The sequence below is a fragment of the Pempheris klunzingeri genome, chromosome 3, assembly GCF_042242105.1.
Source record: "Pempheris klunzingeri isolate RE-2024b chromosome 3, fPemKlu1.hap1, whole genome shotgun sequence".
Classification (NCBI taxonomy): domain Eukaryota; kingdom Metazoa; phylum Chordata; class Actinopteri; order Acropomatiformes; family Pempheridae; genus Pempheris; species Pempheris klunzingeri.
The window spans coordinates 23616653-23631456 of record NC_092014.1 but is presented as its reverse complement, the minus strand read 5'-3'; the positions used below and the strand labels follow the sequence as shown (position 1 = coordinate 23631456).

General features: G+C 40.2%; 1 protein-coding gene across 1 annotated transcript in view; it reads right to left on the bottom strand.

Annotated features, from left to right (window-relative positions):
- Positions 1-2814: 2814 nt before the first annotated feature.
- Positions 2815-14804, bottom strand: part of LOC139222583 (neuronal acetylcholine receptor subunit alpha-7-like) — a 30102-nt gene continuing 18112 nt past the window's right edge. Inside the window, exons 5-10 of the mRNA XM_070854382.1 lie at positions 11690-11769; positions 10808-10975; positions 6469-6663; positions 5853-5939; positions 4239-4348; positions 2815-3411 (exon numbers count right to left, since the gene is read on the bottom strand). Of these exons, the coding sequence (XP_070710483.1) occupies positions 2815-3411; positions 4239-4348; positions 5853-5939; positions 6469-6663; positions 10808-10975; positions 11690-11769 (1237 nt within the window). The remainder of the gene's footprint in view (positions 3412-4238; positions 4349-5852; positions 5940-6468; positions 6664-10807; positions 10976-11689; positions 11770-14804) is intronic.

Below are 14804 nucleotides of genomic sequence, written 5' to 3'. Positions count from 1 at the left end.
AAGAACTGCTTCGTTCTCTCAGATTAACGGTGCTCAGTTTTCAATCTTCACATGCAGTAACCCCAGCAATTTACAATCTATAATCTACACAATGTGCAATGACAAATAGACCAAAAGTACCATTTTGGGAAATACAATTAATATTTTTCTTGCCAAGAGCTAGAAGAGAAGATTGATACCATTCCTACATTTGTCTGTTCATCCGTGGCTTAATTTAGCATAAAGACTGCAGACGGGTAAACACCTTGCCGGGCTCCGTCCTGACTTGAATCCCTGGGCTCTTTGCTGGTTGCCTTTATGCTAAGCTAAGCTAACGGCATAGCTGCATATTCACTGTTCAGACATGAGATTGGTATTAGTCCAGTCCAACTAGCTACTTCCTCTGTTTCTTTGTGCTAAGCTATGCTAACCAGCTACTGGCTGTACTCACATGTTGTTTGTTTAAACTATACAAAAACAGTATAAAAACAACAAATTGTAACAATTAGTGATTCCCCCTCTTTCCAGACTTTATGCTAAGCTAACTGCCTGCATCCTGTAGCCTCATATTTCCTGTACAGACAAGTGAGTGGCACCGTATCAATATTCTCATCTAACTCACGACAAGAAGTTCAAAATGTCAATATCCCTTTAACATTAACAATGTTGTCTCTAATACAATTGCATTAATATAAAAAACTGACTGTACTCGCAATGTTTAAACCAAATAAACATCACATTCGTGGACAGGCATAAAAAGGGATGAATCCTGATTAAATTTGCAAAAGTAGATCAAAATTAAAGGAACATTGTCCACACAAAGAGTACTGCATGTACATTTCAGTCACATTGGCTTAACCTCTTCCTTTCCGTCCATTGTGAGTAGATACTGCATTAGAATGCTTACAGGTTTGGAGTCACATAATGACATGAAAGGAAGTCAATGGGTGGCAGCTATTTGTCTGCACTCGGCCCAATGATTAACTGTAACAGCATGAATTTGTTCTCTCCAGCAGTGACACAGTGCATTGTATTATGTCGTCTTTATTTCTTTAGTTCCTCTTGAAACTTCACTTAAAATAGCCAAGTGCTGAGTCTGAGAGTTCAACTGCTTGCGTAAAAGTGGGGAATCACACATGCGCAGTACCAGTGAGGATCAGAGGGGACGCTCGGCTGGTGAGAAGAGACAAGATTACACACAAATCTGTTACATAAGGTCACCCAGTAATCCTTGTTGCATGTTGTTGCTAGAGATTAGAGAAGAAAGTGTTTGCCTTTCGATGAGTATTAGAGAGTAAAAACACAAAGCACTCAGCAGCACTACAAAAGATTAGTACCAAATGGATCTCTATTGGGATGATGTCCCTCCACAATCCATTTGAAAATCTTTCACAAGAGCAAGTATTGTCTTTCAGTCATTACTTGCTTTGATCTTCTTTCTTCATTGTGAGTTTCTCCCAAAATACAGCGACACATTGTGTAACTAGCCCACAAGTCAGATAAACATTGAATTGCTCATTGTGAATTATTATGTGTGCCATATGCTAACCACACTAAATATACTCTTTAGCGCAAGGGATGGAGCCAAAGAGAAATGTTAAGAGACGCCTTCTGAAATGCTATTATGCTATTAGAAACTGTCTTTAATGTCACAGCTAATTATGACTTTCGCTGGTAGTGGTAAAAACCTTCTATATCCACATTTATGGATATAGAATCTGGGTCTAAAGTGTGCAAGAGGGAAATGAAAAGTGGTGGCGGTAGAAATAAAAAAAATTGAAGGGCAAGGAAATTAATGAGGACGGCTTGAAAAGAAAGAGGTGACTGAGGAACAATCCAATACTACATGTGTGAAAAAGAGAGTAAAAAGATGGAGATGTTTAAAGTAATGGATTAGTTGACTAGTTGATTAGTTGAGCTAATTGGCCTTTTTTCACTATTTTTTAACCGTTGTAGTCATTTTTCAAGCACCAGTGCCAAACATTTGCTGTTTCCTGCTCCTAAAATGTGAAGAACTGGTGTTTTTCTGTATCATATGTGAATATGACAAGATAAATTGAATATCTTCGAGGTTTGGTTGGATGGATAAAACAACCAAGCTGAATACGTCACTTTGGGCCCCACGAAATTATGGCAGGCATGTTTCACTAACATTTTATATACAAAACAACTAATAGAATATCCAACCAACTTAATAAAAAAAATCATTTAAACTTTGCCACATTTATAAAGTAATATGTAGACTCATTTACAAAATACAAAAAACTAGCATCACTAGAACACAGGCCTGAAAAAAGGATTTCTGGATCTGTTTACTGAACTCCATTGACTGCACTGTATGTAACTTATGTAGACATTAATACGTTTCTAGGAGATGAGAAGCGCTACGGTGGGGAAGGGAAGCGGAAAAGAGAGTAAAATACGAGAGAGCTTGAAAGGAAAAAAGTGTTAACAGTATATTCTGATGAGACGTGAACCCCATGTGGTGACAGGTAAATGATGTGGTACAGCAGGGATACAGATGAAAAGTGCATTAGTGAGAGTTTCTACATCATTAACTACTGCATGTAGCCTCAACCTCCTACGTGGCATACTGTATGTACGGTGTTCGCTAGGAGAGCCACCTTGAAAGGGAAAAATCACATCAACTCCATACAACCTTATATTACTGACAAATATGTGAAGATAGAGGGATAGGTTTGGTGACTTCTAAAATAACTTGTGAGGCTTCACATAGTTGTAGCAGGGAGGCTTGTGTGGTAGCTCTAATTGTTTCAGGATTTTGAATGTTAGCTCTGCCTCACTTTTTCCTCTCCGAGAGGAAAGAGATGGCCCTTATGTGAAGTCTTTGGACACAGCCTCGATGAAATTAGGAGCTGACATTAGGATGGTGAAGGTGCAGATGATGGAGAAGAGCGAAAAGGCCACCAGGCACAACCGATCCACCACCGCCGCTGCAAACTTCCACTCGCTGCAGATCGCCTCTCCCTCGTCCTGCTCCCGGAAGCGCCTGGCAATGTACTGCACTTCCTCCAGGATCCGGGAAATTTCGGGAACCTGCTCCTGCAGCAAAGTCCGCGTCTGCTCCGGGTGGATGTCATGTGGGGAAGAGCCGTTGGGATGGCCACCCCCATTCCCGCCACCGCACATCACCACGCCGGAGTCAGTGCTCGGTGGGAAAGCGGGGTTGTCTGTGCCCATCGAGTGGTAGCCGAAGTACAGGTTCATGTTCCCGTTGGTCGTGGTTGACTGAGTGGATGTCTGCCCGGGGATGGTGCTCATCGGGATGCTGCTAGTGCTGGTGTGGTGAGCGGGAGGGTGGGAGTATTTGTAGTTTGGGGGGTTGCTGGAGCTCACAGCTCTTTTGTTTTCCTCTCCAGGTTTCTTCATGCGGAGGAACCAAGCGCACCAGTTGAGAAGGATGACTCTGACCTGGATAAGGCAAAGAGATGGAAGACTGTGAGTTGCAGACCGAGATATGAATGGCTAAATGAAAAAATGGATCAGAGGTAAAAAGACAGAACACCTTTACTCCACAGCCACTTCTGGCATTTGTCACAATTTTTGCAAGCGATGATGCACAAACACGCCATGGGCTTATAGAAGAATAATGCATGATTTGAAGCTTCACGGAGGGCATTATTTCTTAATAACCGTGTGGTTCAAAGTGAATAATTTAGCTAATGATTGAGAGCTTTTGTGTTATAATCCATATTTTGGGGGAAACCCACAAAAGCTTTGTCAACCGTAGAATAAAATACAACATTAATAACCCTTTAACCTTCTGCTCAACCATATGGTAGAACACATTTTGACTCACTATATCTTATTGAAAACATGTTTTACTTACGACATCTCAACCGTTTGGTAGAGGCCAATATTTCAAAAAATGTGGGGTCTGTTCATAAAAAAACATTGATTTTTGTGATTAGTGCACAGTTACCTAAATATAACTGTATGGTTAGTGGATAATCCTGCTTATGATGGGCTCTTACAATTAAGAATTAAGTGTTGTGTTAAAATAAACTGTTTAGGGTTGAATATATTTGAATACATGTCACTTAATTCTTACAACAAATGGGAGCCATTGCCTAGTAACAGGTTAGCTCATGAGTTGAGCATGTGATATTCATACTTTGTGTGGTTAATTGAAAATAATGCACTGCTTAAGGCAAATTAGAGCATGCCATTCATCCTTTGTACGCTTGTAGTGATAATTAATTCTTAGTTATTAAGGTTAAAAATGATTGTTAACTCACCCATTTAGGCATCTTCCCTCCGTGAGGGTCATGGTGGTGGAACTGTAGCACCAGGACTGTTACCACCACAGACAAGCCCACAATCATCATGGTGCTGGCAAAGTACTGAGCTGAAGAGGAGAAGAGCATGTAAGTACAACACAGCGATTTTCATGTGGGATAGAGAAAAATGAATGCAATCAAAGAGAGAACGAACACTGTGATCTGAAATTTACCTGTGAATTTCTAGTTAAAAGCTCACGTATGTATAATAAGAAGAAAAACACGAGAGGCAAACAAAATATTTTAGCAGGGCTATTGCCAAGTCAGTGGGGAGTTTATCCCTATCAGTCCTAAGGTCATAATACCACAGGGGCTGGTAGAACGATGACTAACACTTTACTTTCCTATTTACAAACCAGCCAAAACACATATAAACACCTGCAGGCATTTGAAGCCTCAGAGACTTGCATAATATATGCATGGAGCCAGCATACAAACCCGTGCACACACACCCTTACGTGCACATACATGAGGTATATTCTCTAAAATAAAGAAATCATTTTTACTTTGATCCAGCTGTGATGGAAAGGCAGACCAACCAAATGAGTCCATTTACATGTCCGTGTCAAAGAGTAACTGGAGCTGTTTGAAAAACTGTCAGAGGAGAATTTCTTCAATCTATCAGTTCTGCTCCATCCGCAATGTGTTAATATGTCTACTCCAATAAAGGGGAGTCTGCTAATGGCTTTGTTTTACATCACTGAGCTGCCAAATGATAGCGAGCAGCATCTCCGTCTGCAGCCTCCCCTCCCATGTCATGGCCGACTGCCTTGTCTCTTCCGCTCTGTATCAGTGAGGCCTTATGCAATGCAGCCCTGTTTTCCTACACTGAGAATAATCTTCACATCCTGCATCAGCAACCTACCACGCCCAGCCCCCTCCCCCACTCAGCCACAACATATCTGTCAGTCCCTGTGAAGACTGAAAATGTTCCACCACACACTGTGACTATCTCAACAGTAATTCATTCATCAGTGTGTTGTTTTTTTTTTTTTTTTTTTGCATACAGAGTAAATGGAAGGACAATGTGTAAGAAAGTTTTCCTTTGCAGAAACAAAGACAGAGACTGGGAATAACAGACACATCTTGATTCTCTGATGAGCTCAGATCAGTCAGAGGCTGAGCTGAATACAAACGCACACGGACCCCCCCCCCCAGCTAAGGCAAGGAGACCATTACCTTAGCATAAAGACTGGCGAAAGAGATAACCTGGCTCTGTCTGGAGGTACAGAAATGGGTAAATAAACTACCAGCATCTGTAAAGCTTTTAACTTCTTAACTGCTTCTTTAATTAGTGAGCTTTAATGATGTAGTGTTTTACCTTTGGAAAAATCCAGGCGACTGTAGCTGTTTCCTTGTTTACAGTCTTCTAAAACTATTGTTTTCGAATGTGCATTACACATTATTATGAGTAAATATCACATGTCTAACTGTTTGGGATATCAGCCCCTTGATCATTTTGTGATCCATGTTTATTTGTTTATTTATTTTTCTCTCTTCTCACTTTTTTTTTTTTACATTGTCAGAAAAATCATCAATGTGAGCAATAATTAGAGCAGAAAAATGTCTTACCAATCAGAGGAACAGAGTCTGAGGTGGCAGGCATGATCTCTGCTACCAGTAACATGAACACTGTAAGCGACAGCAGCACTGTGATGCCTGGAGAAAGACAGCAGACAAAGAGATAAGCAGAAACACATGCTTTCATCACAGTCTAGTTTTCTCTTGAATGGTGACTGGAGAGAACTCAAAATAAATGAAGCCGGTCGATTCAAAAAAGGTGGAAACAGCTGTGGGCTTATTTTGGAATATTCACTCTCTTTTCTGTCCTCGAGGGAATATTTCCAGTTGTATATTTACTCTGACCCTGTCTCACTGAATAGCATTTTGAAATACGCTGACATTTTCAGGTCCAGGTGATTATCTTTGCTTTGTTTATAATGTCGCTTTTATGCATCTGCTAATTAACAGAATACAACACAAATGCTAATTCACAGCCTTAATGTCAGCATTAGCATACAGCAACGACAAATAAATGGGATAGCAATAGTGTCAGGACCCGGTGGGCTGAGATCACCAAGGCAGGGGAGGGGGATACATTTTTGTCTGCATGTATGATTATAATCACGAATCATTGTGTTAGTGTGAGAGAATGTGTGTGTGTGTTTGTGTGTGTCCTGCCCTGTACCCAGTGAGATCTTCTCTCCAGAGTCAGCGGGGAGCAGGAAGACCAGCAGGGCCAGACCAGAGATAAGCACACAGGGGATGAGCAGGTTGAGGCCGTAGTAGAGCGTCCTGCGGCGCATGGTGACAGTGAACGTCACATCAGGGTAGGGCTCCTTACAGCAGTCATAGTACAGCTCATTACGCTTTGCCGGCACGCCTGGGGGAAAAGTGAAGAGATGGGAGGATCTCAATCAGAGATCAAATACACGGAACTATAAAATACTCTAAAGATCCAGTTCTCAGTTCTGCCCGCCTGAATAATAACAATGAGACCTTGTAAAATAAGTCGTTAATGTGCAGCTATGGCTACGGATTTCAATCCTAAAGTCATTACAAAGTGGAGAGGAGCGGGAGGATCAGTTAACAGTCATTATTAACACATTTTATATTGGTACCATCTGCATGTGATTGAAAGAGGAGATTCATGTTTGTTGTATTGAATTCTTGGATGGAAAGAAAAAGTGTGAGTCAGTGAGACAATTGAATAATAAATACTTCCCTGTCCCACTGTCAGTGTGCCTTTAAGCAAGGTGCTAACAAGTTTTATGACAAGCGAAATGTTATTCATCCTGCACAGGACAGTAGGTTAATTGTTAGGTGTAACGATCGCGTCCAAATCATTCTAACACCACGCTAAATCTACCTTTTCTGTCTGTGAAGGTAAAATTTCAGACTTTAATCAAGTACAGATATAGAAGATGTTGTGATTTTGTCATGATTAGGGTTTTACCTTTAACATGTTTTCTTGGAAACCACGTGAAAAGCATCTTGTCAGTGAAAACTCTTGCTTAAATTAATACTGAACATAATACGATGATGTCATGACGTCATCTTTTATATAAAACAATAATCTGCCCAACACTCTTTCACCTTGTGTATAACAAAACACGTTAGCTCATCAGAAATCACTAGGAAGCTTATTGTGGTTCATTATTTAAACAGACAGAAAAGGGTTTCAAGTATTTTAAATAAAATGTTTTCTACTGCAAATTTATTGTCATTTCAAAATGGCAGCCACATCCAGCAAGTCAATGGACATCACAGCCCAATATCAGCAACCCTGACCCTGATGCAAGGCAAGGCGAGTTATTCGTACAGCACATTCCATCTTGAGTGGCTGTTCAAAGTGCATAATAAGGTCAACAAGACAGGATTAAAACATTAAAAGTAAATGATTAATAAATAGTAAATTGTAAAACCACAGCAAAGACAAAAATTAAAGCAGTGACCAGGCAGGTTCACATTTTTTTGTGAACTCCTGACATGCTCATATGTATAATAAGTTGAAAGACTGTAATCGTTCCTCCTGGTCCGCTCGCTATTATCTCTTTTCAATGCAAGTGATAGAAAAGAAAGTCCACAGTCCTCATTCTGGCTAAAATATGTTCTAGAGCTCAGCTGAAGTTAATATGAATCCTTACATGAGACAAATCAAGTGGGTATTTGGTTACAAACTTTAATTCCTGCTTAATGTCGCTGTCCCTCTGCTGTGACTCAGAAGAGAGACTCTCCATGGAAGCACAAAGAGGGAATTTAATACTAAAAGGTCTGTAACTGAAGAATATAAACACTTGATTTGTCTAACTCAAACTTCTGAAGCCTCATATTAACTTCAGATGAACTTTAGAATGTGTTTTCACACAAAACAAGGACTGTGGATTTTGTCTTACACCATTTACATTAGGGAAGGATTTACAGCCAGTGGAGACCAGTGGTAGAATAATAACAGCAATAACTGCCAATAACTCCTTAAATGCACATATGGGGATGTAAGTAAACCCTGTGATATAATCAGGGAAATTTCCTTTTTTATTTCATGCATTCCTTTTCCTTGTCAAACCCTGGTGCCTATATTGCCCACATGCAACTCCACCGTCAACAGTTGGGTTGGTGTGTAGCAGCCAATGACACCTAAAGCCAGACCTACACTTTAGGTTCAGATGTGGTCTGATTCGAACATTGTCTAAAATCATCTGGGCTGTTCCTCCAAGTATATTTAACACCAAAAAAATGCAGCCTCCCCATCCTTTGGCCCAGTGAGTGATATCCATACCAGCAGCAGTATGGATATGCCAACAAGAAGAGTTCATGAGACTAATCTGCTGTCAGATCAACAACAGAAAACAGTATCACCTTGAACTGTTCAGAGTCAAGTAAGTCCGAAGAGTAGCATGCGTTTGTGTCTGTGTGAAAGAGGGATGGAGAGTCACTTGTTGCACAAGGTCAGTAATCAGTGCTGAGTTCAATCTGAAGTGCCCTCTGTTTGATTAAGGCTCGAACATCATTGTGCAGCTGATTCACCATTAAAACCTATAAGCCCTGGTACAATGCAATCAACATCATATTCAAAATATGCATCTCATTTTGAGGTGAGATGTTACAAAAAAACTGATTTTAGACCACAATGCATATGTGCTTGTGGAACCGGTGTCCATTCCTGTAGAAATTCAATCTAAAATAATTGCACGGGTCCAATTTCATTTCATTTAAACTGTGTCACCTCAATGCTGAAGAGAAATAGCCTTTGTTAGCCATCTATTAATTTGATGGATTGCAAACCTGCAGATTCACTACATCCTGTGTGTGTGTGTGTGTGTGTGTGTGTGTGTGTGCGAGTGCGAGTGCGTGTGTGCGAGTGCATGTGCGTGTGCGAGTGTGTGTGCGAGTGTGTGTGTGTGTGCGTGTGCGTGTATACACTGGCATGGGTATGGGTATGTTCTGAGGCACCAGGACAGTGTGTGTTCTTGGCCTGCTTGCCGCCTGGCTGTGCCTGAATTAAGTGAACCATCCCTGGGCCAGCTGTCACCACACACACACACACACACATGCCCCCCCCATTCCCCTAGCCAGCTGAGTACACTCACTTTGTGTGTAAGTATGTTTGTGTGCGTGAATGTGATTTATTCCGTTGGCCTCTGATTACCACTCAAACTTGAGTTAGAGATGTTCACATGGAGAGAAAAGGGGATAAAAAACCGAAAAAGAAATTTGACGACAAGAGACGACAGAAAAACAAAAGAAACTGAAAGAAGGAATCCCTTTGAAAAAGAAACAAGGTAACAGACACCAATAAGAATAAACTAAGCCATCAACCACAAACAAAAATCTTGGTTCTGTAAAGCTGTAATGTTAAAGGAATAGTTTGACACTTTGGCAAATATGCTTATTCACTTTTTTGCAGAAACAGATGAGTAGATCAACATTGTTCTCATGTCAGTGTTTTAAATATGAAACCAGGAGACAGTTTGCTTAGATCAGCACAAAGATTTGAAACAGGGGAAAACAGCTAGCCTGGCTCTGTCCAAAGATAACAAAATCCTACCGCCTACCAGCACCTCTAAAGCTCATTAACACTTTATGTTTTGTTTCTTTCATTTGTTCAAAATTTGAAATGTAGACTTTACAGGCTGTGTTTTTATATTGGGTTTCCTGGAGTCATCATCCTCATGGTGATGAGGATGCCTGGCATGGCGTGGCATACTACACAGACACAAAAGTGGTATCAATATTCTTATCTAATACTTAGCAAAAAAAAAAAGCTTATTTACCAAAAGTCTATTCTAAATTACCAGAGAAAAAACACCCACTGTTTCAATCATGCTGCATGTGATACCTATCAACAAAATAATATCCTGGTTTATCATCAAATAATTATTTTAGGAGTTCTTTATCTTGAGGTAACACTCTTATGAATTGGCGCTATAGAAAAATAAAGATTGATTGATTGAAGAATTCCTCAGCCAGAACAAACTGTGTGGATGCTGCTGCACGAGACAGCAGCAATCTTTTCCAAGCTATGAGTAGCCGCGCTTAACCGGGATTGATAGACAGGGAAATGTCAGTGAGAACAGCAACTTACGTGGAAGCCGACATTGCTGACACACCTGCTGTCAGAGCTGTATAATACTGACTGGCTGTCTAACTCCCTGGAATACGACATGACTGGCTTGGCTACTGTTGAAAGTCTCTGTGTCGGTCTGTCAGAAGGAATTTACAATTCGCTGCTCAAACACAAATACTGGGAGTACTTTCAGTCAGACATCCCATCAGCTCTCACACCTCGTCTGTATCCGCCTCGCATCACCCTGTGAATTCTTCTACATTTATTACGTGGATACAGATTCTGTTTCTGATATACCAAATCATCACCAAATATTTCGTGACTGACAACACTGCACTGAAGTGATGACATTTAGAGAAAATCTGTGTAAGTAATTATGTTTTGTTATAATCACGCAGACAGAGAGTCACGTGTCTGATTACCAATGAATGCGTCTTAGTGTGTCTGTCTTTCTTCATACCTACTAGATCCCATTCCCCGTTGGGTATGTAGGTAGAGATGTCCACGTCCATCATCTGGAGGTCCAGCAGCCAGCCGTTGTGGGTCCAGGAGCCAAACTTCAGGTCACACTTCTGCACATCGAAGGGGAACCACCGCACATCAATGTAGCAGGTACTCTTTAAGATGCCTAGAGGGAGGCGTTGGGGACGGTTACATTTGGCAGTAGGTGCTTCTTTACGTTGCCATGCGTTATGTGTTTCATTTGTTTTTAAATTAAATGTGACTACTGCATTTCAATAATTTTAAATTTAAAATACCTTTTGAAAATTGCCCTTTCATGCCTCAAAATCTGGAGGAAAGCTAGCTGAGGGAAAACATTCTAATTCATCACAAAGCAATATATCAAATTACTGTAAAAGTCCCTACATAGGTTTAGGCTCTAATGATCAAGAGACACTTCAGTGTAATTCAATGTCAAGTTATACAACAAAATACTTAAAAGTCACCATTGGGGAAAAATAGGAGCTAAATGAACTGAGTAGAAAAATCTAGATCTGAATTTAGTTGAAAAGCGAAAGATTTTAAATGTAAAGGTCACAAAGGTCATATAGCTGTTGTATTAATACTGTATGCATGATGCATAAAGTATGAAAAAACACATTGAACTGTAATTGAAACAATGTTGAAACAGTGGTTACATGAAACGTTGGTGTCTTAAATAATGTCTGTGATCATCTCGATGATAGTTTTGATGTGAAAAGACTAATGATGTTAAGGATACTGAAAGAACAACTATGAATAACAGAGTGCTAAGATCTAAGAAATGAGCTCAAAACTTGGTTATTGGTGAAATATAAAGTGTAACACAGTAAGATAAAAGACATCTGGGGGGGGGGGTCACCTGGTGGGATGTACTGGCAGGATCCTGAAGCATTGACCAGCACATTTGTATGGAATGTAGCATCAAATCTCTCATCGGCACTGCAGGGAGAGAAGAGTGGATAATGTTGAAACAGTACTGGAGCATTTAAAGAAAAAGGAAAACAAGAAGAGAAAAAGTAGAGAAAAAGCCATAAAGGGGCTTTAAAGGGCCAGGGGTCATGAAGTTTAAAGTACAAAGGTAGAGCTAGAAAGACGGAAAAACACAGACACTAAACAGCGAGTGAGAATGAAGGTGACAGAGAGAGGTAGAGACAAGGGGGATTAGTGTAGATCCAGACAGACAGTGTTTAATTTTACTGATCATCTCACACAAACATGGTCGTCTGCCATCGAGATGTCCTTCAAACAGACAGGGATTATGTACACCAAAAACCAAACTACAGACACCATAATCCGAAAATTACACATTTCACAGAGGACCAAAAATAATCCCTGGAACATTACAACATTTGAAATTATGTTTCAGAGAGTAAAACAAAAGGGACTCTACATATCAGAAAGCAGCCAGACTGTAATTACAAAGGTTGTCTCTGCATTCGTTGCAGTAAAAAGAAGCATGTCATTAAAAGTTCCTACTGAATATTGTTAACAAGAGTGGACAGATTTTAATAACAACAACAACAACAAACAAAGTGCTTCACAGATCATAAAAAATACATAAACAAGCTGCAGTAACAGCAATTAAAATACAATATAAAAACAGAAACAGAGGCACAAAAAGGGAACAAAATTGCAAGACAAATCAAACCAATAGGAGATCCCAAAAAGTCCACACAGTCCCCTGCATTTGTTTTTTCTTTCTTTTCGATAAATTATATCGATATAGATAAAAAAATTTGGACATTTACTTTTACACATCCACATAATGACAAACTATTGGCCATGAAGTGCAAAATTTCAGGCTCAGTAACGGAGAACACATCCTCACAGTGTTGCTGTAGCTCTGCCTCAGCTTTACAATTGATTTAGTGCTAATTAGAAAATATTGGTTTGCTAACGTATGGCAGCGCGGTGGTGCGGTGGATAGCACTGGTAGCACTGTTGCCTCACAGCAAGAAGGTTCCAGGTTTGAAGCCGGGTCTTTCTGTGTGGAGTTTACGTGTTCTCCCTGAGCTTTCTCTGGTTCCTCCCAATGTCCAAAGACATGCAGGTTAATTGGTGACTGTAAAAATTGCCTGTGGGTGTGAGGGCGAGTGATTGTCTGTCTCTGTATAGATAATGGATGGATGGATGGATGGATGGATGATTTGCTAACATGCTAAACTAAGTTGGTAAACAGTATACTTGCTAAAAATGGGCATAGTAGCATTGTCATTGTGAAATTGTGAGTAATTAGCTCAAAGCACGACTGTGTCTAATTATAGCCTTGCAGTGCTGCTTTAACATGGCAACACACAAATCATACAAGACTAAAAACGTAACCTCCTTGACACAAGTAATGAAGCAGTAAAATGCGTCCTATGATGGCAACGTAGCATTTATTCATGACTACTGTGATATTTATTCACATCCTTTCTGCATGCTGTGACCCCCACAGTACCACTGAAAGAACCTCATTTTGAACCATAACTGACTTCTCATCCAAAACCAGACAAAACAGCCTGACTCATACCATCATCTATTATTACCCATTAGTCCATCTCTACCACTTACAGTATGAGAATGGAAGCAGTGGGAGAAAGTGGGGAGCACGCCTCAACTCTTCCTGAAGGCTTTTTGTCAGACAGGTAGAACATAAATTTTAGCAAAGTGCACTGGGACTGAACCCAGGAGGCAAATAACAGGACAAGACTTTAGCCAATGAAGATTTATAGCTGCTACATCAATAACCTAAACCTAATCACTCTTTTTACTTTTAGGGGGTGGAAAAACTGAGAGGCTGTGAGAATACTTTGGAGCAGCTGTAATCGCTCTAATCCATTGCAGAGAATTGATTAGGTAAATTAGCAATAAGCCTTGTAATGGTATTCGGAAAACACCTACCTAACATATACATTAATTGGGAAGTATTAACATTTAAAATAGATCTGCTCTTTCTCATTCTTGAATCCATCTATCAATATGCTAATGCAAATAAAAAGTGATTCTTTTAGATTAAGATTCAATAAATGTTTGCAAAGATTAATTTTTTTTAAATCAACATGGTAGCACGCATGAGCATAACAGGAGATTTATTGATGCATAAACTTAATCACATCTTAATCAGATGACTAAGTAAGTAGAACATGTTTCAAAGGGGTCATAAGCCATGTGGAAAAAAGGGGCATGGTGAAGGCGTTCAGTCCCAATGTACTTTTGCCTGCTATGGGATTCCTCACCAATTTAACCATTTTTGTTTTCTTAGATGTGAGATGATGGGGGGGGGGGAAGACACATTTGAAAAAGATGGGTGGTCACGTACGTGCTGCTGAACCCAAGGACAAATGGATCGTTACATTTCTGTAAGTGTGCAGCTACCGAAATCCACAGAGCCCCCAGAGAATATAATTTTAGGCAAATACCCTCTCCGTTTAATACAAAATATACTGCTTCAGTATCCACTGGCTCAATGAAACTGAAAAATTACCCACACAGGCATTTCATGTCTGTGAAAAATTGCTCCACAGTATGTTTTAAAACATCATCAAGATACGCTGCTACGGTAAGGGAATACATTGTGCTGTTTAGATTCACAAGTGAAACCATCTGTACATGTAAAGAAAGCAGCTCAACAGTGAGATGGCTTACATTATTTACATAAAAAACACAGTGAAAGCAGGAAACTCAAGTCTCTTTGTGTCCCGGCTTCCCCAGTGGCTTTGGATGGTAAAATATTCAAAATCATGCCTGGGACTGGGCAAATGGTTCCTATATTATTCAACTGAAATGGGTGTAGGTTTGTTGCTGTGCTGAAATGGGCACATGCAAAACATACAGCGGTCTACCTTTTAGATCCTCCTGCCGTCAGACTTTGCAGCACTTCATGTTCAGAAAGCATCAACAACAGCTGAGCCTCCCTCTCCAGAACATGCAGTCACATGGAGTCTGTCCTCTCTGAGAAAACTCCAACATCGCAGCATTCAGCCAGAGCTTTG